The 26,112-nt window shown below is 38.6% G+C and overlaps 1 protein-coding gene across 1 annotated transcript in view; it reads right to left on the bottom strand.

Moving 5' to 3' along the window:
- Positions 1–1,060: 1,060 nt before the first annotated feature.
- The window catches only part of LOC121954201 (B-cadherin-like), a 36,096-nt gene continuing 11,044 nt past the window's right edge, over positions 1,061–26,112 (bottom strand). The window contains exons 4-18 of the mRNA XM_042501539.1: positions 23,021–23,233; positions 21,593–21,733; positions 18,426–18,581; positions 17,843–17,987; positions 17,106–17,278; positions 14,046–14,174; positions 8,779–8,964; positions 8,427–8,671; positions 6,938–7,080; positions 6,707–6,798; positions 6,405–6,537; positions 4,598–4,816; positions 3,357–3,487; positions 2,074–2,217; positions 1,061–1,424 (exon numbers count right to left, since the gene is read on the bottom strand). Of these exons, the coding sequence (XP_042357473.1) occupies positions 1,212–1,424; positions 2,074–2,217; positions 3,357–3,487; positions 4,598–4,816; positions 6,405–6,537; positions 6,707–6,798; positions 6,938–7,080; positions 8,427–8,671; positions 8,779–8,964; positions 14,046–14,174; positions 17,106–17,278; positions 17,843–17,987; positions 18,426–18,581; positions 21,593–21,733; positions 23,021–23,233 (2,463 nt within the window). The 3' untranslated portion in view covers positions 1,061–1,211. The remainder of the gene's footprint in view (positions 1,425–2,073; positions 2,218–3,356; positions 3,488–4,597; positions 4,817–6,404; positions 6,538–6,706; positions 6,799–6,937; positions 7,081–8,426; positions 8,672–8,778; positions 8,965–14,045; positions 14,175–17,105; positions 17,279–17,842; positions 17,988–18,425; positions 18,582–21,592; positions 21,734–23,020; positions 23,234–26,112) is intronic.

Here is a 26,112-nt window from a genome sequence, read left to right as displayed (position 1 = left end):
CATTTTATCCTTCTTCCATGGTGCAACGAGTTTTACTTTTTACCACCTGTTTAACTATCACTGTCTTGCATTATATGCATAACTGCTATGCAATGGAGTGACCATTGTTGTTCACCTGCTCAAAAACTTCAAAATAAAAGCCCCCAGATGGTAACAAGGAATTTCCTTGTTTTTTTCAATTTTCAAAATACAGGCCCCTGTTATGGTTACATAAATTACTCAGGGGCCCAGACAGAACTCTCAGCAATTGTACAAACCTGAACTTGACTGCACTACTTTTATCACCACTGCTGCTTCGCTGTACAATTCAAGTTTGCTAGAGACCAGTTTCTATTCGTGAAATAAAAGACAGTCACAAATTAATCATTGTATGAAGAAATCTTTATATATATATATATAAATGACAAAGCATTTATAATGAAGTACCTTTGGAGGTAACTCCAAAAAGTATTTTGAATTTACAATATGATAAAAATGTCAACTGAACAGACACTTGTCAACATTTTAAAAAGCATTTATTGATAACTGATAACTGATTGACCATGCCTTCAGAGGATGATGTGGCATTGGCTGTCTACCTTTGATAATTTGTCATTTCATTACTCAAATGTAAATAAAAAACAATTCAATTTAACTGAAGCTGTAGTAAAAAAAAAAGAAAAACAAAAAACAAAGTACCACACATTGCCAAAATTACACAAATGTTACTAATGCAACTGCAAGCATCTGTGTACATACAGTGTCACCAAGTAAGCTAGAATGCAGGCTGAAATATCTGCACAAAATCCATAAATCAACATTGAGACTGATGAAGTTGCTCCACAACTCAATGAACTGAAAACAAAACCATAGTTAGTTTAGCCTCGAACTAAACAATCTAAAAGATCTAAAAGACAAGCAGATAGCAATAGCTTAACTATTCAAATTAGGGAACTTGTATATATAAAAAAAAAAAACAAACTCGTCCTTTGGCTTCTGCACAGTGGCCGTTAACTGCTTATAGCACCGCAGTGGCTAAACCACAATCCCCACACAAAAAGAGCATCTGTGGGTCTACTCATAAGTAGACCCACAGATGCTTCTTTTTTTTTTCTGGCTGTGCTTTAGTTTTTCTGGGATAAAGTCATTTATCAGTTCATGCTTACACTGATCTAACATTCACACTGCCGTATGTGCATCTACCCTTCCATATTATTTATAATCTAGTACATTTACAGCATGTCATCTTCTCCTCCTCCGTACATGTCGGCCAATTTCTTGAAGCGAGGTCCCCACTCATTGAGGCAGTCGTAATCCTGGTCTCCGCTGCTCGACGAGTTTAGAGAGGAGAGGCTTCCTGCGTCAGACCCGCCTCCTTCATAGTCAAATACCAACAGGGAGTCATAGGGGGGTGCTGTTGGGTCGTTGTCGGCTGCCTTCAGGTTCTGAGAGAGGAGCAGAGGATTACGTTCACATTTTACAGACCCTCGGTTTCTATATATTGCCTAATCAAGTCAGAAGAAGATGATGTGATTCATTTGTGATATATTTTTTGGAGCTGGATCATTCTTTAGGAATGCTATTGGAATGTATGTAGTGCATACTGATACTGAGTTACGGTCAAAAGCGTTTAGTGAGGTCAACAATGATCTCGACCATTGACCACTAAATTGTAATCAGTTCATTCATGACTTGAAGTGGACATTTGTGCCAAATTTGAAGAAACTCGCTGAAAGAGTTCTGGACAACCTGAAAACATAATGCCATGACAAATAGACATAGTCATAAATGCATGGTCACCAAAAGAAGCCTCATTATTTGATTTAATCATTTGAAATCTTGTGTTGACCAACAATCTAAAACTCATTTGAATTAACTTGACTTTTCTGTACATTTACTTTGATAAAAAGGGCTGGAGGCTCTCACTGGGACATTTTAAGCAAACTATGGCAACATAGTATTATTTGTGATTTCAAACAAATATTTAGATTTTATATTCAGAACCACACTAATTTATAACAGCGGTGACATATTATATATTTAAACTATGTTAGATTTCAACATTTTTGTATGAGCTCTCAAATCTTGACTCACATCATCAATGAAGTTGCCAATTTCTTCTGGGTTGGCTGGGCGAGGTCGATACTGAGGAGCCGGCATGAAGTTTGGCATCACATCATTTCTGAACACCTCGGGACGATTGTCCAGACCACGGTGGAGAACACTCAGATCATAGTCCTGGTGGCAAACAGATGTAGGGATTTACATAAGATACTGCAAATTCATTTCAAGCAAAACATCTGTGCATTTATACAATAAATGTAATCCATGTTTCCAGTAGTGATATCTTTATAAAAAACATACTGTATGCTGACAGTTTGTCTCCTGCTGCTAATCTACTCACTGTCGGAACTGTAATCCATCCTAATGCAGCTAATGCAGACTTTTTATCAGTCCTAAATGGACTATGGTATATTATTACAATTAGGGGTGGCCAATATAGTTTGAAAGAAATCTCATGATATTAAGAACATCTTTTTGACAGGTATATTTAAGGCAAATCAATGCAATATCACATACAGAATGCTCTGATGTGTGATTCCAATTGACTGTGTTCAACAATTAGATTTATTGAGTACTGTACTTACTACACTACACTACACTTACTACACCTTACTTGAGAATTACCACATGCTACTTCTTATATCTACAGTTCTACTTCGAGTGAAGTATTATACTTTTCACTTCATTATATTTTCCTGACAGAGTAATTACTTACTTAAAATACTGCCAACATGCTGCTTACATTCCCAATTATCCAACAATATAAAGATGTTTTTAAGTTTATATTTATAAAGGAGTTTACTGTGTAGTATTGCTACTTTTAAAGGGTTTTTGAAAACCTATTAGACAACTGTCCACTGTTACACTTTGCATAAAAAAACTCTTTGTTACAATTAGCTTTGAATCACAGATTTATTTTCAATTCTGGTCTTTCACTGCAATAGAGGATCAGCCTGAATTGTCACCTGGCCCTAATCACTAATGCACTGACTCTACTGCCACTGGGTTTTCTTCCAGGAAATGTAAGCAGAGGTAGTGCTATCACTAAACTACTGATGATCTACTGATATTTGAAAACAGTCTAACAGCTGGTAAACATCAGTCAGCTTACTGTCTTGAACAGAGAGACTGACCAGCCACACTGCCGGACTGTGACTAACTGAGACATGTGCCTCCATCATTCTCTGACTGAAAATGTAGCTAATCTTTTCTCAGCCTGACACTGATGTACTGTCTTGACTATTAAAAGTAACAGTATGATGTGCTACTGATTAAGCCTCATCATAGAGAAACCACCCTGATCATGAATTTACCTGATCGTCCTCACCACCTCCCTCTTCATCATAGTAATAGATGTTGTCTCTGACATCGTCATCTTGCAGTAGAGGTTCCTTCTTCTCGCCTCTTCTTCGTCTCGCGAATAGCAGCAGCAGCAGCACCAGCACTGAACACACAGAGAGCACAGCTTACAACACACTCATGATTTAGTCATAACAAACAAAACCATTTTCTACAGAGCAGAAAAAGTAAAGTGGTGTAAATTATGTAAGAGGCAGCAGAAGAGATTATCACAAGCACTACTGGTCTAGTCATTGAAAAAGGAGATGTTCTATATTTTTATTGTGGACAGTAACCACAATCAGAACCAACAATGAACCTATTGACTTACAAGAATGTATCCAAGGCCTGATATCTTACAGCCTTGTTCCACAGAACTCTATTGTTCTCCAGAAATGACTTAAAACATATTTAAAACTTTGTCACCCTGGGTGACAAATTCCTTAATTTCTGTATTTGTTTTCACTCAATCCCAATGCACAAACATGTTTGCTGTCCTGCTGCCACAAATACTCACTAGGGCACCAAACTGTGGAATATTCCACCCAGTGTTGAAGTTATGGGTTGGGCGATATGGGCCAAAAAATAATGTCATGATATTTTACATTATACTTTTATATGTGCACAAACATGAATGAGCCCGCCAATCCCGTTTACTGCACCCAGCAGTTGGGAAAGAGCATCTTTGTTTATTCATGGACAAACCGAAACCTACATTGTAGCCTACATTAATTAGGGGTTGACAGGTTATCGGCCTGGTCAATTATCAGGACTGACATTTGGCATTTTGCTGATTATCTGTATCAGTGTTTTATTTTAACTATTCACAGTAAAACTGATTGAAAAAGTGTGCGTCTTACACTCAGCCAACACCAGGGAAAGCAGTCTGCAATACATGCAAAGTGCCAGCATGGAAGAAACTTGTACTTCATAAAACCTCAGGGAGCTATTTTTATTCATTCATTTTCACATTAAATTTTCATTTAACTTTTTTTAAAAAGTGGCAGGGAACTTGTGTATGATGTTGAAAGTTTCAGTTTTGATTAAACATTTGCTGAGAGTATTTAAACAAAGTTTTGTGTTGGAGTTTGTTATATTCCAAATTGTCATAAACACACACACACACATATATATATAAATACACACACACACACACACACACACACACACACACACACACACATACATATATATACATATAAAATCTCAGACTTACTTAGGAGTAACAGGATGCCTCCCAGTATTCCCAGGATTACGGGCAGTTCAGTGCCACCTGCCACACGACCTTTGCAGATTACCTCTTTCCCAGTGCAGTCGCACACTGTGGCCTGGACAGTGCTGTCCTGCTCCATGCCATTGTTGTCTGAAACCCTCAGGACCACAGTATACTCTCCCCTGGCTAGCTCAGTAGCTAAATTCAGGATGATGCCTGTTTCTATAACAAAAAGGAAAATCACAAAAAACTGAGTTTATAGTCCCTGCACAGTTTATGATTTGGCATTTTGTCTAATTCCAACAATATTTCGGCCCACACCAATAGCAATACAAATGTTATGACTGTATTTTTTCCACAAATGATTAAAAGCACATCTTGGTGCTTTAAGTGAAACAATCTTCCGTATGAATGCATTCCATGAGGGGCTTCTTTTCACTGAGCCTGACAACAAAGTTGCTACCTATTTTTCATTTAAAAATTCCATAATTTTGCAGACTCAGTAAATTTTTCAGACCATATTTGAAATGTATGTATAAATAGCTAGATTTTTGATGCAAATACATGGTCGTAAAATATCACTGACAGCATGTATGTCACATTCTGGTTGTGTATGCTGTTATGTTGCCAAGTAATTGCCACAATATTGTAACTCGGTACTGTAGCTCATATAAATCATTTACCACCACACCCAGACAAATTCATCTCTGCCCCAATAGAAAGTAAAATAACAGACATTACCAGTACTCATATTATTTACTTAATATATTGATTAAATTACTAATTATTGTCCCTCCCATATTTTTTTCTCTTTTATGACTAAGAAACGAAAATGAGTTGCAAAGAGTTAATAGTTAATTTCCATGGTGTCTGTGCAGCTTGTTTATTCACTTTGTCCATGGAAACCACAATGAAGGTAGCCTAAAAGTTTCCACTTTACTTTTCAAACAACTACATTGCACTGCATAATTAATTACTGTTCAGACAAGCTTAATATTTGGCTATTTCTTATGCTATGTATGTACTATATGCAATTCAAATCTAATGTTGCATCTTGTTTCAAACTAATTTGATTGTAGCTGTCTGGATTTGGTTCACAAGGCACTTGGGCAGAGCTGTTTAGCAGGCTGCGATGTCTAGGTATCTATCTATACCTCTATAGGTAGCTCTGTGTAGGCATGTGCATTCAGTCTCATGCCATATTTTTTGTCTTGCTTTGACAACATCAAGGTTGCTCTGGCATGCACTTTCACACACAGTGGTAAACATGCTAGCTAGATGTGCTGCCTACTCCAAATGCAATGAAAATCACTCTACTTATATGACAACTTATCATATAATTATTATTATTATGTAATTCATCTGTTAATTTATTTCAGAAATTCTGGATTTTATGTTTTAGAAAACAGAACAGGGGCAAAGTGTGAAAACTCAAATATCTTGCCCAGCATTTTTTCCCGTTTTCTCCATAGCTATCCAAACCTGCAGACTCCATCCTTATCAAACTTATTTAATGCGTGGACTTTACTTTGTGCGGTACACAGACTAGAAAGATGCATCACCTAAAATTTTCCATCCAAATGCCAGAAACAAAAACGTTGTGGTCATCTAAACAGAACAGCTGCGATGGACAATTTCAGAAAAAAAATTGGCTCATAAACATTGTAAAATAGGGTGACCTTTAAAAACCTCATTTACAAATGTTCTCCAAGAATGACCTTTAAGTGTGAGTTTTTGACTGGATGGCATTAGTTTGTGGCTTGCCGTGTGTAAAACCCATGTTTTTGTCTTGTAATAATAGTGTACATACGGGATTCGTTCATCCTAGCAGTCCAGTTGGTCTTTGACATGGCCTGTAAAGAGACACTGTATGGAGCTGCATTGCCTGGTCCGTCTTTATCTGTTACTGATAGCAGCTGAGGAGCTGATTCCTTGTTACACACCTGAAAAAAACACAATTTCAGACCCTTTTGCTTGCACATGTTACTGAACAATAGTAACTTTTGTGTGATGTATTTTAAATCACACCCATCAAAGAATACAAGTTCTTCACCCAAAAAATGTCAATTTTAAATTACAATTGTTTTGAAATTGCTTAAAAACATGATGCACCTTGATTGCACGTTCCTCAATGGTGGGTGCATTGTCATTGACATCTTCAAGTTGGATTATTAGAGTACCCGTTCCTGTTGCTGGGATTTCATCTGTTGAGGTGACATAAACATATAAATAAACATCAGGGAAACAACTCAATTTGTAGGAAGCTTAATATTACATATTTTTGGCCTTAAAGCAATGTAGAAAACCCAGTGTTTGCATGTGTAAGCCTTGCCTGCCACCTACCATTGTCATATGCACCAATGAGTGCTGTGTATTTGTTGTCCTTAACGAAGAGGGATTCTCTGTCCATGACACTTTTAACTTTGATCAATCCTGTCTCTTTGCCCACTTTCAGCCAGCCAGCAGGATCTCTAATTATTTTATACCTGGACATAAACACAATAATCATGGAAAGATGTAAATGCTATGCAAGCAAGTGGATTACGATTAACATGTTTCGGGCTTTCACAGACTAGATCTCATTCAGTTGACATTTACGATATATAAAATGTGATTGAGTTTTGCTTGGAAATGGTCACAATTGAAGCTAGGGACATTTCAGATTTTTTTTTTTTTTTGCTGGTAAATACTCATTAAACCACAATAAAGACAAACATACAAAAAAATCACAGCTGAATATGTTGGAGCAAAGCAAATTTCAGAAAAGCTCTAAAGGATTTATAAACTTTTACAAGATACAAGTTAACATGTTGTGTATCCTGTCTGCACTTCAGTTTCTATTACTTTATACAATATACATTTTTGAGTTTAATTACACCATTAAAAAAAGTATTCCAGGCAGTAAGTTTATAGTGATTAAAGATACTTCCTCATTCCATACTTAATTCCTATCATTTAAATGTCCTAATCCCTAAGAGGTTTTAGTGCCCCTTTTTCAATCATCTTCATGGTTGCTCATCTGGTACTAACAAATGAGAACTGTGCAGTATCAAAGTGTTGATGTGGATGTGCTGGGTATTACAGGTTGAAGGATTTGTACATTTACATAAGCTTATAAACATTCACTTTCATCTCAGATATTTTATCCCCAGTAATTGACTCGTCATTAACAGGCTAAAGCCTCATTTATATCCTCTTTACATATGAATATAGACTTGTTCAGTTCAAAGATTGTAAATGTCTCTGCCCTCATACTTCCATGCGTCTTTTGTTGGCATAGATAAATCCACTGAATGGCTCTATAGGGCAAAGACAAGTGTCTGTTGACTGCAAACAAGGTGACAGTGGAGGAGAGTGTGACAATGTACCTTTTAATGAAGCCAGTGTTGTAGACACTGGTGGAATGTGAGGGCAATAAATACATTGCGACATGTGGATGGAGAATTCTTTTTACTATACGACAGATTTATTATTTTTTAAATGTCTTTGTCTTGTCCTACAGTCATATTTGCTGGAGCTACGCTACCGTCCTCCACAATTTTCAGTGGTACAGTTCGTACTGTCCCTATCCCTAAGGTTTCAGAAAATTTGTACATCAGCACAGAGTACTTAAAGAAGGCTCGGTCCATGTCTGTATATGTATCTAATGTTGAGCATACATGAGTCATTAGACATTCTGATGATGAATGCACTTTCTTTGTTGCACTTCTAACATTAGAGACCTGCAGGGGTAATTTAAATCTTGTTTAACAATCTCATTTTCTCTAACAGTAATGCTTTTGTGTTTAAATACATGTTCAAATTAATAAATTCAATCAGAGTTTGATCTTACATGACTTTTTGCTTGCGTGCAGTGTCTGGGTCAGAAGCAGTGTATCGCACCACATCACTGTCAACAGCAAGATCCTCCCGTTTAGAAACGTGCTTCTGTAATGGCTCAAACACTGGTGCCTCATTGACATCCTGCACATTCACTACCACTGTGGCAGTGGCGGTAGGCAGTGAATTAGCAAAAGGAATCTCATTTTCCACTGCAACCAGCAGAGTGTGCTTGCTGCTCCTCTCAAAGTCAAGACCCTGGTTGCATGGAAACAAAAGCACAGAAGCACATAAGACAAAAGGCTTGCACAGCTTACACAGATTAGTATTGCGGCTTTTTTGTAAAGTCCTGGTTAACTTCCTACCTTGGCAATAGAAATGATTCCATCATGTTTGTTACTTCCTGTTTTCACAGTGAAATGTCCTCCAGGGTCACCATCGACAATCGTGAACTTGGCATTCCAGGCTGGGGAATGTGGCTGATCACCATCTGTTACTGACATCGTAATGACTTGAATGTCCACTTTGTTTTCAGCAACTGCTGCGTCATACTGGGAGAATGAAGGGATGTGTTTAAAATGAAACAAAGAAAACAAGTATTGGAAAAAAGGTTGCTGTTGTTGCTTGCTCACAAAAGTTATTCTTTTAAACCCTGGCTTGAATATCATGATCTGTGTCATTATGCAGTTTGGTCCATTACTTTTCTGTACAGCTTTGGGATTCTCTGTTATTTATTGATTCTTGTTTAAGTTCACTCAATTCAAGCTAGAGAGTGCTTTTTACTTAATATCCACAAGAATACAAACTTTTATAGTATTGCAAGAACTGCTTTATTAGTGAACGCCGCCATGTTCACCCTGCAAAAAGCGGCAACCACCACAGCCACACTTCCTCTTCCTCCACAATAAAAGTCCCAACTTTCTCTGAATACACAATAACACATATGCGTCCCCACAGGCCGATAACTGATTACATTACAGTGCAAGAGTAATAGTACCTGTAATCCTGTAATTTAACAATTTCAGTCCCTTTCTAAAAAAAAAAAAAAAAAAAAAAATCTTCTAGTACTTAACTGGAGCTTTGTTACCTTTGTCTTAGAACAGAAAAAAAACCTAAAATATAACATGACTGGAGCGTTGTTACCTTGTTTCAGAACAGAAATACACTAACAGTGATAACATGAATCGAGAGTTATGACTCAAAACTAAGACCTCATTTACCTTACCTCCAGGTTCCCATTGTCCTTCATTAAGTGCCTTAAGTAATTGGAGAGGTGAAGCCCCTTTTTTGTGAGGCAGTCCGCAAGTTGTTCTTTTGCGTTACACCAAACGACTTGCCCAACCTTTTGGGTTTATATAAGTTCTTTGATGCTGTTCATTTCCAAACACAGTCTTGTCTCAGTGACTGACTTTGTAAAAGTTTTGGAAGTTCAGAGCTATCTTCTTGGACTTTAGTTTGCACACTGTTCTGTTTGCTTCATGAATAGTCTACACTGTTGCATTTTTCATGTCCAATGCCAAGTTGCTGGCATCTAACATTACTTCTGGTCTGCTCTGTCTTGCAACCCAAGGAATTTGGCCAATCTTAGACCTGAGTTGATCCTTTTCCTTATCACATAGAGGTAAGTCTTGCTTCATGGCTCATGAGGGATCCATATGTATGGGCTGCATATGTTGAATGTAGTTTTCCTGGTGCATTTGCACCTTTTTGTCAACTGTCACAAAGTCTGTTCCCACATAACAGAAGTTTCCTTGTTCTTCACGACCCAATTGGAATGCAGATCTCAGCTGGGGTATCACTGTTGAGGAGAAACTGTGTGTGCCCCCCCATATGAAGTCATCCACATGGCAGGCCAGAACCCCATTTACAGTACAGTCCTGATCTATCAAACAGATAGTTGCGTGATAGTTGCATTCACTACAGAAATGCTGACTTTATGTCCATAGAATGAAGTATCCACTGTTTTGGACAAATCACTGCCAGAAGCAGTCGAAGAGACTCAGTAGCACATGTGGGAAAGTCCTTTTGTAGCTCTGACACTTCAAAACCTCTTGCCACAAATCATGCTTTTGGTATTGTCCCATTGAGTGTCTCTTTGAGGGTGCACACCCATTTGGTGGAGCTGCACTTCTGTCCCTCATCTCTAACTTTGTCAAACACATTATTATCATGCCAGTTCTAAATCTCCTTGTGTTTTGCTAAGTCAAATGATACATCTTTAGTCACAAATTCTGTATATCATCACATACATCTGTGGCAGTGGTGTCAGTAATGCTAATTTCAAATTGAAGACTCTCTACTCTTGACATGTCAGCTGACTTCATAGTGCCTGCAACATCAGAAGGTTCAGTATACTGTGAGTCTTACCAGTGTTTGTATTTACCTGTTTGGCTGTGCATAACACACCACTGTGTTTATCTTTGTATTTCAGAATTTGTCCCATACTCAGACTGACATCTGTTCCCTGCTCTGTACCACTGTGAGTCTCTGTGTGGTCATTTGTGTGATGTCCTGCATCATTCAGTCACCTTGTGTGCATTTCTGTGGGCTCTATTTGCTTCCCTTGTTGCACTTCAGTTAAAGCATCTTCTGTGCTTTCTGTGTTATTTTCAACAGTAACCTGCCTTTGCTCAACATCTGTGTCATTTTCTGTATCATCCACTGTATAATCTTCTGTGAAACGTTGTTCCACATGTTCTGTATTCACTTTTCTCAGTCTGTGATAATGCACTCGAATGCAGGTTCCTCCAGGTTTGACAAACACTGCAGCGCAATCCTGACCAATGACAACTCCTGGCCCTTTCCACTCAGGGCAGTCCACTCACTTGTAATACACCTCTTCTCCACATCTGTATATCTCATCTGTGTGGCGTGTTTGTTTTCTTGTGCTCTCTGTATCCTTTCTGAACATTCTGCTTCTGTAAAAGCCTTTCTTGATGCAGGTAAAGCAGAGATGTGTTTTGCCACCCATTCACTTCTTGTTGTGCCCTCTAAGGCTGGAGGTTTGTCAGTTACCACAGAGGGCAGGTTGGGATTTTGTCCAAAAACCAACTGATGAGGGCTGTAGCCATGGACATGGTGTTATTTGCCATGAGAACCCAGTCCATTGCAGTGTGCCAGTCACAACAGTTACTTTCATTATGATCTCCGTAAGTGTTTGGTTGTGTTGTTCCAGAAGTCCATTACTCCACGGGCTGTAGGCAGCTCTTGTCTTTATTTGTATGTTAAAGTTCTCTGCCATATCTCTCACTTTCTTATTGTTAAATTCTCCCCTGTTGTCACTGAACAGTTTCTGAGGTGGGCCATACAAACTTATCCAGTCATGGACAAAGTGTTTCACAATTTCAGATGACTTCTTTGTGGTCAGAACGCTACCTGCACTAAACCCTGTGAACTGATCAATAATATGGAGGTACCAGACACCCGGTTCAAGTTCATGCAGATCTACAGCTACAGTCTCATTGTACTGTAATGCCAGTGGTAGACTGATGGCAGGCTGACTCCAGCAGCAGTGACAGCGGCACAGTGAGAGAGACAAACAGAGCGGAGCTTCTCCAGCACCAAAGTGAAACAGCCAAATTTGGTGGAAAGTGCCATCTACAGATTAGATTCGGGTTTAATCAGACTTTGGATGGAGAAACACCGTATCGCTTCGTGTCTCATCCAGCCACTCGCGCTGAGCTCTCATTATTATTACCAGGGGCTGGGGCCACAGGCAAATTACCTTATTTTCACCCTTTCTCTAACTAGGAATGTTGGCAGACTGTTTGCAGCTATAAGAAGTAGGCCTACTAGAAAAGTTTTGTTTTTTTTCCTAAGTAAAATGATTAATAGCAGAGAAGATTCACAGAAGTTGAAGTCCTGCAGTCAGGAGAGGTTGACCTATTATCAGCACAATGTGCTTAAATTTTCCTGAAGTTTGTTTAAAATGGAGCTTTAAATTTTTGTATAATGCTGAAAAGTGTAATAAATAATAATGAATCATATGTTTATTACACTCCAACACACCATGGTCAAATGAAACTGTGTCAGTGAACTACAAGGGCAAAAAACAAACCACAAAAAAAAGCAAAATAATCATTCATTAATCGTAATGGAAGTAAAATATTCAATTAACTGTGACACTGTTTTTAGGTATGAGGTTCGGACCTTTGCTGAGAGGAAATTCTAGTAACTGGAATGCCAGTGGGTGATGCCTGTTCTGCAGTATTTTTGTCATGTTCATTGTCTGACAGAAAATAAATACTTAAGCCAAAATTAACCTTATGATATCTTCATGTCTCACGTAAGAGTAAAAGGGCACCTTTAAGCTTGACAGAAATAGTGATTTGATGTATATCGTGACATTAGGGCTGGGCGATATGGCCTAAAAATAAAATGTACAATTTTTTCACACCAAACCTGATTTATGATTTTAATCGTGTTTTTTTCGTTCTTAAAATCAAACTACAAATGACAAAGAAATTACTCAAAACAAGTTTTGCTTTTGATTTTAGCAGTAAAAATTAAATGCAAACTGAATTTCCCTTCTGTTAATATAGTAAACTGAGTGTCCCTTTTTGGGTTAAAGTCCAAGCTGCAAACTTGCCTTGAACACTGAAGGCTGCAGTAATTTCACAAAACATATTTACATTAATTCATTTGTATCCTATCTTTAGCAATATGCAGCACAACTGTATCAGTAACAGCTTTCAGTGTTTCTACATCACCTGCACTCGTCTATATTAGTTACATTGAGGGTTTAGAGAACAGCATAATTCCTTAGAAGAAGTTATGCTGTTCTCTACATCACCCCAAGTTAGAGAATGGGTAAAATTAAAGCAAGGCAGTTGGGCTGGGGCACCAGGCCCCCAAATCACTAAATCTACCCCTGATAACAAGGAGAGCAGCAGAGAGCAGCTGGATGAGAGGTCTGTCACTGTGCTGCTCTCAGTCTTATCTGATGGATCAATCAATCAATTAAGTGATCAGCCAGGTGTGATGTTTGTTTTTATTAGGCCCACTTTTTGTCAGTCTTTGAAAATAGTTAAAAATCATCTCTTGGGCTCAGTTACTTTGGTTCAGATAGGAATGTGTGGCACGAGCTGTGCTCTAGTATCCAAGTGTACACAAACCTGGTGCACAGTCTGTATTCAGAATCAGAATCAGAAATACTTTATTGATCCCTGAGGAGAAATTGCCTAAATATAGTGTTCCCTGACCGGGAATCAAACCCGGGCTACAGCAGTGAGTGTATGCAACCACTAGACCTGGTGGTCTAGTGGTTGCATACAAACAAAAGCATGCTTCATAAAAACAAAAGAATAATATTGCAACAGCCTTTAAATAAACTTTGCAATAGACTGTGGTTTGTTCGAGATCTGACGCTGCAAAACCGAAACCAGTTCCAAATGAGTGACAAGACTCTCTTTTTTGGGAATGTATGGCGGAGGCAAATTCGAATTAAACGATAAAATTGATTATCACCCAGCCCTACGTGACATATATTGATATCGACTGGTATCGACTGCTTTAAAACTTGAATGATCTGCTGTGCCTAGTTATGATTGCTAAGCTAGTATTGGAGAACTGCTCTTCTGGGGAGGTGTCAAGCAACAAAGAAAATTTCCACTCACAAGTTTGTTGTACTTACAGAGGACTGAGTGAAGGCTGGAGCATTGTCATTGCTATCTGTGACAGTGAGAATGACTTTGGCTTGTCCAGTAAACCCTTCTCCAATCATGTCAGCTGCTTGTACCACCAAAGTGTACTTTGGGTATTTCTGTTAAAGACACAATGAGCACAACCAATCAATTGTAAGGCTTAAACATTTGGCTGTCATTTTACAGACAGAATTTATAAAGCTGTGAAACTCATGACATTCTCCGTAGCTTCAGCTAGTTTGATGATGTTACATGATGACATCTTCTAAAATGCAGCAAATTAAAAAATGAGTGTGGCATAACACAAACTATAAATCAGAAATTGTTTGTCCAATCTACAAAACTTGCAAGATATGCTTCAAAACAATGTTGAACCACCTGTGTTAAATTATTTTGAAATCACTCAATGGGTAGAGTTGACAGCACTAAACAAGTGCAAAATTTGGCCATAAATAAATGACAGTTTGTCCAGAAATCAGCAAACTCTATGGATTATTTTAATTGAGATACTGAAACATGCCCAAAACATTTTTTCACAATTTACTAATAGGGAGTAATGACATTGCCACAGAAACATCTGGCCCATATAATAGACTGCATATACAAATTGACAATATTACAGCTCCACAAAAGTGAAACCAGAACATCTGGATTGCCCTCTGGCTGGCTGCAATAGTAGGTCATAAACCCTGCCCTCTGCATGTTAGCAGATGTATTAAAGTATATATCAAATACATTTTTCCCAAAACAGCATCTGTCATTTTAGGTAGTTCTTATAAGGCTGATTTAGAAGTCCAATTCCAAAAAGGGTGGGACGCTGTGTAAAACACATAAAAACAGAGTGCAATGGCTTACAAGTCTTTTTTTGACATATAATCTTATAATTAAATACAGTACATAACACTCAATATTTTATCTTGAAACGATTAACTTTATGGTTTTCTGTGAAATATACACCCATTCTGAATTTTATGCCTGCAATACATGGGAAAGATGTGGAATGCTTAAAAAACACCTGTTTGGAACAAGTAAGGACGGTCACTTTGTGAAAACCTGCATGGGCAAACAGTCCAACAGTTTAAGAACAACCTATCTCAACACACAATGACAAAGAATATCAGCCATCTGATGTCAATAACATACAAAGATTCAGAGAATTTGAGAAACTCTGCATTTAAGGGGCATGGCTTAAACCAAATAATGAATGCCCATGACCTTTCACCCCTGGCATGACTGTATAAAGTAGAGATGGCAAATTCGAAACTTTGAAACGTTTCAGTACTTTTTAACCATTCAAAACCTGTTCACTCCACATTGGCATCTACTGGTAGAAGCTTGCATTGCACCCATTATCATTGTTTTTGTTGTAAGCTCCCTTTTCCCCAGCCCAAAAGCCTACCTCAATGGGGGTCATGCAAATCGAATCAGACTGCTATTGATTTAGTTCTTGTAGGATAAGGTGACTATTTCATATCATTATTAGCTATGTGACCTAATGACATTGGTCTTATACTATGCTACAGTTCATTTGAACAATATTTTGAGGGTTTCATTCATTAACGGACATTTAATCTGCCGGGTTTGGTACTGATGTTTCGAAACCCGTCTTGAGCTAGGTGAAGACACGTTTCAAAACAGTTCGATCTTCAGTTTCGAAATTGCCATCTCTAGTATAAAGGATATTACAACACAGGGTCAGAAACACTTTGGAAAACCCATGTCAGTAAACACAGTTAATCGCTGCATCTACAGATGCAAGTTCAGACTCTACTATGCAAAGTTAAAGCCAGATATCAACAACATCCAGAAACAACTTCAACTTCTCTGGACCCGAGCCCATCTGAGATGGACTGACACAAAGTGCATGTGTTCCAAAAGTGTGGCTTCATAGTAAAAGAGAGCAGGTACGCAACTGGCCTGCCTGCAGTCCAGAGCTGTCTGCAATTAAAAATCTGTGGCGCATTATGAAATGCAAAATATGCCAATGGACTGTTTGGCAACTGAAGCAAGAATAGGACAATTCCACTTTCAAAACTTCAAAAATGAGTGCCCTTAGTTCCCAAACACTTACTGAGTGTTGTTTGAAGAAAAGGTGACGTCACACAGCCATAAACATTAGGGCTACCCTTTTAAAGTCAGATATTTAAATCATCAGTTGGAGACCACTCAGTTGACCGATATTGCTTCAAGTCAAGCAGTCATTTTATGTAATGTTGCAATTTTAAAAAAAAACAATTAAGTTAATCAGTTTGAACCATTTTTAATTTGTTGTTTTTGAACTGTATCCAGTTGAATGTAGGCCACAAATGATTTGCAAATCACTTTATTTTTCTTCTTAGGTATGTTTTACACAGTGTCCCAATAATAATTTATTTAATTTTCGGATAAATTCAGCTTTAATTAGTGATTTGAAGCTATAAAAATGGGGTTTGCATGTCATGATTAATAGCTGTGTGTGCCAGTCTGTGTGCTTGCAATCAATGGCGCTGCTCTCAATTGGATGGACAGGAACAGGATACAGCAGAGATCGCTACAGCACAGACGGTTGTGGCGCTAAACAACATCACCAGCAGGAGATGGCAGTGCCTGTATTCGGGATATTTTGGTTTCATTTTTGTACAGTGGGAGAGGGAGAGAAATGTAAGCCATCTTTATAAACATTCAGCCTCGCCACTCTAATATTCTAAATTAACTATTATTAATATTTATGGACTGCAGTCCACCTCTGGACCGTACTGAAAGTGCCCGTACCATGACTGTTCGGTACAAATAAGTCTATTGTTACAACCCTAAGGAGAGCTTATTCAGTGGTTTCATACTATTGTTACACTACTTCACTACACTACTATTACACAGTTATTCTATACTCTAGTTCTTCTAATGTAATACAGTGCTGGTTATGGCCCCTTAGCAACGTCAAAACTACCTCCACGCTCTTGAAAGTTGGCACAAAGTAGGCACGAGAGTAACACCCAGTGCCTGACCTCACATTTTCCAGGCAGTTAAAGATGTGGCACGTGTACAAGTTAAATATATTTAAGAAGCCTCACCTCTCTGTCTAGCTGACCATCATTGACTCTGATTGCTCCATTGACTGGGTTGATGTCAAAGAGGAAGTCACTTGGCAACTGTGGTTCCTGGCTCAAAATTTGGTAGCGGATATCAGAGTTGTCAGTATTTGGCTGGTCACTATCTGTTGCCTCAACCTTGATCACCTGAAAACCTTGAGAGAGGGAAGTCAGAGGTGAAAATTAAATACAGAGGTTTCTCATAAGTACTCAGAGCACTTCATTAAAGAGGTTATTTACAACATAAAGCTGCACCATACAGGGCTAACAGTGTACTAGTTTTCTTTTCAATCTAATGGTGGACCTCAAGATTGTAGTATACTGTATGTGCAGTGCCAGTAGTAGGTCATTTTGGAGTCTTGTCAAAGCAACATATTGACTGATCAAATTATCCTAAAATCGCTACCTAAGACTACTACAATGCATTCTGTTCACATAAGAAAGGTAGATTTAGACTTACAGCCAAATGAGAGGAATTACCAAGGTCTTAAGTTATCTTTCATTTGTTATCTGAAACTCTATATAGTCCCCTACATTGAGTTCCCTATTTAATAAATAAGGATGATTTCTACATAATTAACAAGCAAAAATGGGGCATTAGCTAGCTAGCTAGTAGGTCCTGGGTTCTACTATATTAGAGTTTTAGGTTAAATCTGTTCTATCCTACACTTGCCTTTTAAAGTAAAACATAATCCATCGAATCCATCCATTGAAATTACCTTTTGGTGATGCCTCAGCGACTTCTCCCAGGTAGGTGTCTTGAGTGAAAACAGGTTTGTTGTCGTTCTGGTCAATTACTTTCACTACAATTTCCATGGGCTCCTCAGCATTTCCTGAACCATCTGCTACAGCATGTGCTTGAAACTGCATACAACATAAACATTTGTATTATAACACTTCACATGCACATTCTCCAATATTGCTGGCACAGGTGACCTGAAACACAATCCTAATATTGGAGAGTCTCAAGGAGAGCTTCAACCTTCTGCCACAAGGATCCTAAATAAAGCCATTACCTGCTCCCACATGTAGTTATTATTTCAGTATTTTTAATTGCATAAAACAAATGACTTTACAGGATTACAGATCACTAGAATTTTACCTTATAAGATTTTATGTGACTACTAAAAATTTGCTCAACTGTGCTTATCACTAAAAATGAGCGTGGAATAATATAAAGCGCTCATTTAATGCAGATACTGATGCATTCCGAAGAAACATCCAATACAAAGTGTGTCAAGAGTCTGTCTGATCCTGAAAAGTGAGTGTATGTATAAAGCTATCATTAGGAAGGTTCCTTACCATATACCTGTCTTGTTCCTCTCTGTCTAGTGGTTCTGTGAGATACAGATAACCACTGTCTCTGTCCATGGTGAAAAGGCCAGCAGGAGGCTGATCAGCTCCAGGACCAGTGATGCTGTAATAGATCTTCTTTGTTTTATCTTCATTGGAACGGATCTGGACAAAAAACAACAAAGAGTTATACCACTCTCACTGAAAACAACAATAGTTACATGACTGCAAAACAGTTTCTCACTGCACTATGGAAGTAGCCAAGAGTAGCCTGGTTAAAACATTCTGTAGCCTGTTATCAAAATCACATGTTGATCATGTTGTGATCTCTGGTAAAGAGTAACGTTTCATCCAATCTGCCATGGTGCACCTGAAAACAACTTTGCTTTTTCATTACTACAAGGAAACAACCTTTTGATTTCCCTAACAATGGGATGATTACGCTGGTCATAAAAAAACAACTTTGTTGTCCCAGGAACACAAGGTATTTAACTTTTCAGGTCAAGCTAACAGTTAATAGATAACTGATTATGGCTGTATTTAGGTAGGAGTGGGAGGAGATGTATACAAGAAAATTAAAGTTAAATTTTAATGTACTATAAATAGAAATGTTTACAAAAAATTAAATAAAACAAACCATCAAACATACAAAAACACATTAAAAGCAAAGCTCCATAACTGCATTGGAAACCAGTGTTTATTAACTAAAACCACGACTAACGGGCAATAAAACTGGGACACAGTAACAGTGCGGCATGTCTGCCACAGCATGACGGCTGCCAGCAGCATCAGTATCAGTTAATACAGCCCACACTTCCAGACTTCACATAAACAACTTTATTATCACTCAACGATACTCATTACATGATTTTGAAGCTGGCAGAAACAACACACTGCAAAGACAGAGCCCATGTGGCAGATAAAAAAATCCTGCTGCGTAGCACCTATGCGACACGTTGTGTCCATGCCCCATGTATTTTGGCCATAAGACAAGAAATCAATGAGCTAAAAATAGATCTTTAATATAAAAACTATGACAAAAGTAACGTTGTTTCGATTGACGAGATGAGATAAACGCTAGTAAATAATTGCCGCTAGGATTATTTGCTAACTGCAAAACAATCACACCAAACACAGTGCCAGTGCAAGTTCTGAGCTTTAATTCAGCTGTGTGTCTGACTGTGGATGGTGGATCTGCTTAATGGATTTGTGGAGTTTGTTTTTGTTGCGGCAGTGGCTGTTAGCAGTTAGCTTTGCTCATTAGCCAGTAAGTAGCAGGAGAGTGAACAGCCATCGGATTGTCGATCACAATATTATTCCACTCAGATTCACACCATCTCCAGAGGGCTTATGGTTTGTTTGCCTTTTGACAGGCAGGTGGGAGGCTCACCTAGGTGTGGGTGTATCACCTAGCTGTGGGTGTATCAGTGCAGTTAGTGCAGTTAACAGTCTGAACTTAGCGCAGTTTTTCCTGACAGAACTGAATGTCTACTTTTTATCAGCGACTCTCATAGGAAATGAGTGTCAACCTCAAGATTAGCATGTTTAGAAAGAGTTCAGGTGGAAATTAATTCATTTTTCTGCATCTTAATAGTCTGATTGATCAGTCAGCTTACAGTGAACCTGGGTAGTCGTTTTAAATTAGTTAGCTATGGTCTCAGAGTTTGAGTTTTTAACTTTTTCAAATGATGATCAGTAAGTGTGTGCTCGTAAATCATTTGTTAGTTACCCATCTAAATAAAAATTCAACACTTGACAGAAGCCATCACGTTGATAACAAAAACAGGACCATATTCTCTCCTCCATGTTGTACCAATTTGTATTTCAAGAGTAACAGTGCCTGCCATCAACATTCTGTTGTCCCAAATACTTCTAGTGCATAACACTCTGTTTCTCCACTCCTATTTATGTGTTGAGTGCACAACAACATAAATGACGCAACGCAGCACGCAACGCAGCACGCAACGCAGCACGCAACGCAGCACGCAACGCAGCACGCAACGCAGGGCTTCAAGCTCAAGGACTACTGTTTTTGTGATGATTTTTTCTTCTTCAGAAATGTTTGCACAAATTTCCATGAGATGGTACGTCGTAGGTACATTAAATTTTCATCAATAATTGGAAGTTGTGTGCTTACGCTGCTCAAGAGATATGATGCTAATCGGCAAGATGGGAGCTCTATAATTAAGGCCAATTTTGGCCATGCCCCTCACACAGTAAGGCCCATTTCACACAGGAGTGCATGAGCAGTGGTGAACGTGTTGTTTTTTATTTTGGCGCCCATGTTATCATGTGAGAGCATCCACACTGCCTGCCTGAGCAGTTCTTGTCAGGTGCATGTCAGCTGTGTGTCAGCTGCAGCACATCTACAGAAACAGTGGGTCGCCAATTACTTAACAATAAAATTCCACCCTTTGTTATTGTTTTGATTGAGAAATGACAGATTTCAATTCTGTACGTGTCAAACTTGCACAGAAAACACTAGCTAAAACACATACCAAAGTGTATAAATGTTTTAAATGCTCTTAAATTTAATTATATTTATTAATTTATTTATTGCTTTATATATTGAAATTATCTTGATTGTAACTGTTTTGAATCCACCTCAGATTCATTAAACGTTCCGTTATTTGACTAAAATTCATCATGTTGTGACAATTTGTTCCACAGCTGTGTCTAAACATACACAAATACACACAGCCACAAAATTACATGTTATTAAAAAAAGAGCACAGATGCAAAAAGTTATTTACTATTGCAGAGAAATGAGCTCTGACATGAGCTGCCAGCTCAGGAGACTACAGACATTCGGTGGTGCGTCTGCATTAAGTGTAAATATTGTGTATGACTAAATCTAAAATAGCTGCCAAAGTTCACACAGCAACTGGCACCTCGTGGCTCAGTTGGTAGAGTCGGCACCCCATGTACTTGCTGCAGGGGATGTGGGTTCAATTCCGGCCTCGGCCCTTTGCTGCATGTCACCCACTCTCTCTCTCCCCCTTTCACACTTAAGCTGCCCTATCAAAAAAGGAATAAAAACCCCAAAAATAATCTTTAAAAAATTTAAAAAAAGGTAACATTGGAAACCAACAGGGAGTCATCTTTTGTAGAAAACAGTTTTCAAAATACAGATCAGTATCAAATTCTTAGACACAAGCTGAATTAGTTCCTCTTACTTGAGATACTTTTAGGGGGTAGGGTCCTCTGTCATTCTCAACAACAGTAAGTGTAGGAATAACCCAGTCTCTCTTCCTCCTCCTCAGCCCTTCACCAGACTTGGGGAAATGCAGAATGGGCTGCTGTAGATTGGTTGTACTCTGGAAGAATATGCATATTTATAGCCAGTTATAATACAACAGAATATTAAACATTGGATTCACATTGGCCTAAAATGCAGGATCCAGAAAATTACAATAACAACGCATAAAAATCTTATGTTACTTTTGAAACAAGTCAAGTCCTATAAAAATTCTTTGTAATCATTACCTCACAAACTACTGGGCAATTGCTTAGAGAAAGCTTAGGTTTTATATTCATCCAGGCAAAAACAAACAAAAAATATAGCCACAAGCGGCAATACACAGGTTCTAACCTGCTTCTGTCCACTAGGATGAAGCAGCCCCATGTCCAAAACCAAAGCGACAAGCAGCAGCAAGCTGCTTTTGGGCTTCACAAGGATTAGCAAAATCATTTCAGCTTGTTTATTTCTATCTAAAGAGGGAGTGAGACAAACACACTTCTCCAACCATTAAAATGTATAAAGCCTTTCAATACCAGTACACTAATAATCCTGCCATTTGCCCACCTTTTTACCAAAACAGGATGAAACTTGGTATGTATGTTCATTTGGCAGCAGCAGATGCCCCCCCTATATTTAATCAAGATTGCTCAAAGAACACCTAAATTATGGCCCATTTCCTGCTAAGCCCTGCCCTTGGCAAGGTTTTTCATTCATTTTTCACCCATGCTATACAGGTTTGTCAGCAGAAAAAGACAGTGAGAATGGTGTTTTGATGGATATATAGACTCTAGACCACCTTTTACTGCAGTTTAAAAGTCTCTCTCAGTCACAGAGATGAATAAATACAAAGTTGTCTGTTTTAATTCAACTTCTCTGCTTCCCTTTCAAAATAAAAGCCCATGACAAAATCTCTGGACAAAATCCCATCAGTTACTGTCACAAGGCATTTTATTTTGAAATATTTGCATGACCCTGTTGTTGGCATTGCAAGAACAGGCACAACTTCACAAATGAGTGGAATCTGTGCTTGGGAATATGGAAATACAGTACTAATATCTACGGGCCAGCAGTGACGTTGAAACGACACTACATGTGCGAACACCACAAGCATGAAACACACTGCAGTTTGACGAGGCTTAAGTCATGCACTTCTGATGCGCTGTGTGAAACGGGCCTTAGTTTGCAAAGCATTTTCACTGTCAGTACTGCTTCAAATAAAGTGTTTATTGTTTCAGACCCTTGTTAAACACAAATTTAATTCATGGGCTGCCTGCAACAAATATTTGACATAAAATAAGTTTTGAGAGTATTCTCTTTTATTTAGACTTCTTTTGTGCCCCTTCAATAGTGTCTCTAGTCCCACCTTTGTGTTATTAGCAGAGTCCACCTCAGTAAGGTGGTGCTGATGGTCATCGTGCTTGTGGTCATTATGGTGATGTTTAACATGTAGGTGGTGGGTTCCACTGTGATGCTCATGGTGCAATACTCTGACAGGAACACTCATTTTACAGCCTTGGGAGTCCCACGAGTGGATGACAAATTCCCTCTGTCCATGAATATCAAATGGTCTTTTTATCTGAGGGGAAAAACAAAAACACTCATTAGCAATGGTAACATGTAGGCCACATTTCTGAACTGAAGCAAGCTCGCTATATGACAAAATAAAACCAAAACTGACGATAATCGTTCTAAAGTTTAATCCGTAGTCTCTATAACGATGGAAGAGCAGCGGTTTTAACATTTTACACAACACAATAACCTGTGTCCAGTGTCCAGTGTTCTTAATAACTTAAGATGTATTTATTCCTTTTTTTTAACAAACATTGAAATGACATTAGTCCTCTACAAAAACAAAAACAAACAAAAAAGCAAATAGCTGAAATTGAAAACCGCATACCAAACTAATTAACAAAAATTCTAATGGCTGAATATTCTGGTCCATCCCTGGCAGACACAGCTCTCACTTTAGTAATAAAAAGGCCGGATGGCTCATAATAACGACCCCAATAACCCGTATTCCTGCAGCGCCCCTAGAAGGACTCCCCAGGTACATGGTCATAAGTCTTCTCCAAGTTTACAAAACAGACTGGATAGGGCATATACCCATGACCCCTCCAGCTCTGAAAGACTAAAAAGCTGGTCCACAATTCTACAGCCAGAATCTCATCCACACCTAGCACCTTGTCACTAAGGAGCTTTTTGACTACCTCAGCAACCTCTGCCAGGGACATGAGTGAGGCTTCCCATAAGTCTTCAGACTTGCATCAAGGGAGATGTATTTGCTGGAGAGTTCCTCAAAATTTTCTTTTCAGTGTTCAAAAATAAGTCCTGTCTGAGTCAGCATTTCTCCTCCCTTGCTAAACAAAGCTTGAGACAAGCTTTCCCCTCGTGAGGCATTAAACAGTTTGCCTTTTCCTTAAGGACAACAAAACTCTTTCTCCATTGCCTTCCCAAATTTAAGCAACACTCAGATTTTTGCCTTGGTGACTGCCTTATCTTTATGGCCAACTGATACCTGTTTGTTTTCTTGTGAGAACCAAGACCAACCAAGCCAGAAAGGCCTTCCTCTTCAGGTTAAAGCTATCTTTCACCAATGTTGTCCACCAGCAAATTCTTGTTTGCTTCCCCGACAGGCACCAATGACTGTTCGAACACAACCTATAGCAGCTGCCTCACAAGGCTGTGAACATGTCCCACTCGAATTCCATGTTCCCAGCCTCCCCTAGGATTACGGATGCATGATACGTATTGGTCAGATAAATTATCAGCTGATGAGGTGACATTTTTATAATTATTTATTAATCCAATAATTAAAATTAGTTGATAGATAAATAAAGCCAAAAATATGAAGCCAGATTACTTTCACTGACTTAACAAGGGCAGCATCTGCACACAAGACACAGTGAGTTGGGCACACCATAAAGTTGGTTGGGGTGGCCAATAAACACAGAGAAGAAGAACAACATGAAAAACTGCAGCACGCTGACTAAAAATGTGTGGATGTCTTGTGGATGACATGACTAATTGGGGGGTCTGTTCACCAGCCTTCAGACTCCGGAACAACTGCACTGACAAAAACAACCACTAGCCGTAAGATGCTACAGCTAAGAGCAATCTTTGGAGTTGAAGGATGAGTTGATTAAAATCAGCAGGTACTATGAAAATACCATCGGTTTACTAGGGCATGTTGCTGCTGATGGCATCATACAATTCCTGCAGTGCATTTTTTGAAATTGCATTGGAGTCTTCTATCCTGTCGCCACTGAACAAGATTCGCCCACCCAGTGCAACAGCTTAGATATTAGGGGTCTCTGCGATGATGTGCACAGAACAGTCTCTGATTTTCAGTTGCTGAGTGAGCCTCAATCGCATCTCATCCACTTCATTCTTCTTCGACCAGACTTTAGCCAGAAGAAGGCTTGGTAGAGGAGGAGCTCTCGGTCCAAGTCAGGTCAGCCTTGTCCTGATGATGGCTCTCCTCCCTCTCTTCATCCGACACTTTCGGTTTGATTTTAAGTAGCATGGATTTGCATCTACATGCGCTGCTATGGTTAAGATTCAGATTGATCTTTATGGTTAAAAATGACTTATAAGTCATTTTGTTAGGGCTGCCCCTATAAAGTTGGAGATTTGAATCATCAGTCAGAGACCCCTCAATACAATGAGATTGCTTCTAGTCAACCAGTCTTTCTTTTGCTTGTCAATGGGCTGTGCAGTGTGCTGATTTGGTCTCCAGATTTTGCAACTGAGAGCTCCTGAGTTCCGTGCTACCCTTTAATACAAAGCTGCAGACACACAGGCAGTGAGCAGATACTTGGCACAGATAGAGGGAGAGACTGCGTCTCTGCTTCCAAGCGGTGAGATTACAGCTCACAGCAAGTTAATATGCAGCAGTTTCTGACTTGTGTTTGATATGTAGTATGAGTAAAAAATGCATTTCTGACCTGTTGTTAGCACTGTTAGTTTGTTTAATATATCACATGAATGCAGCTGTCACACTAAATGTCCTACTGAGCCCCGTTCACACTTGGAACTTTATATGGAAAACAAAATGAATCGTTGAATACTCGTAATGACATACTAAATCCAATTCAACTTACATAATTCTGAGTTGGGGACAGCCCTACAGTTTACTTTCATAAATTCAGTTTACTTTGACATACTGGTATTTATTTATCTTTAGTGTCAAATGGTAAATGGGCATGCACTCCTATAGTGCTTTTCTAGTCGTTTGACAACTCAACCGCTTTCAGACAACCATTCATAGTCTACTGACAAAATCAACAAGAAAGAAAGAAAGGTGTCAATTGATAAATGAAATGAAATGATTTATTAATTTTTCCATTTTATTTATCAATTTATTCATTTTCATATTTATTTGCTAGTATATTCTACGGCTATTTTCCACTTTGTATATAAATTCCCCTATTTATTTGATTCCCCATTTTACATTTT

The sequence above is a fragment of the Plectropomus leopardus genome, chromosome 15 (genome assembly GCF_008729295.1).
Source record: "Plectropomus leopardus isolate mb chromosome 15, YSFRI_Pleo_2.0, whole genome shotgun sequence".
Taxonomy (NCBI): Eukaryota; Metazoa; Chordata; class Actinopteri; order Perciformes; family Serranidae; genus Plectropomus; species Plectropomus leopardus.
This window is presented reverse-complemented; position numbering and strand designations above follow the sequence as displayed.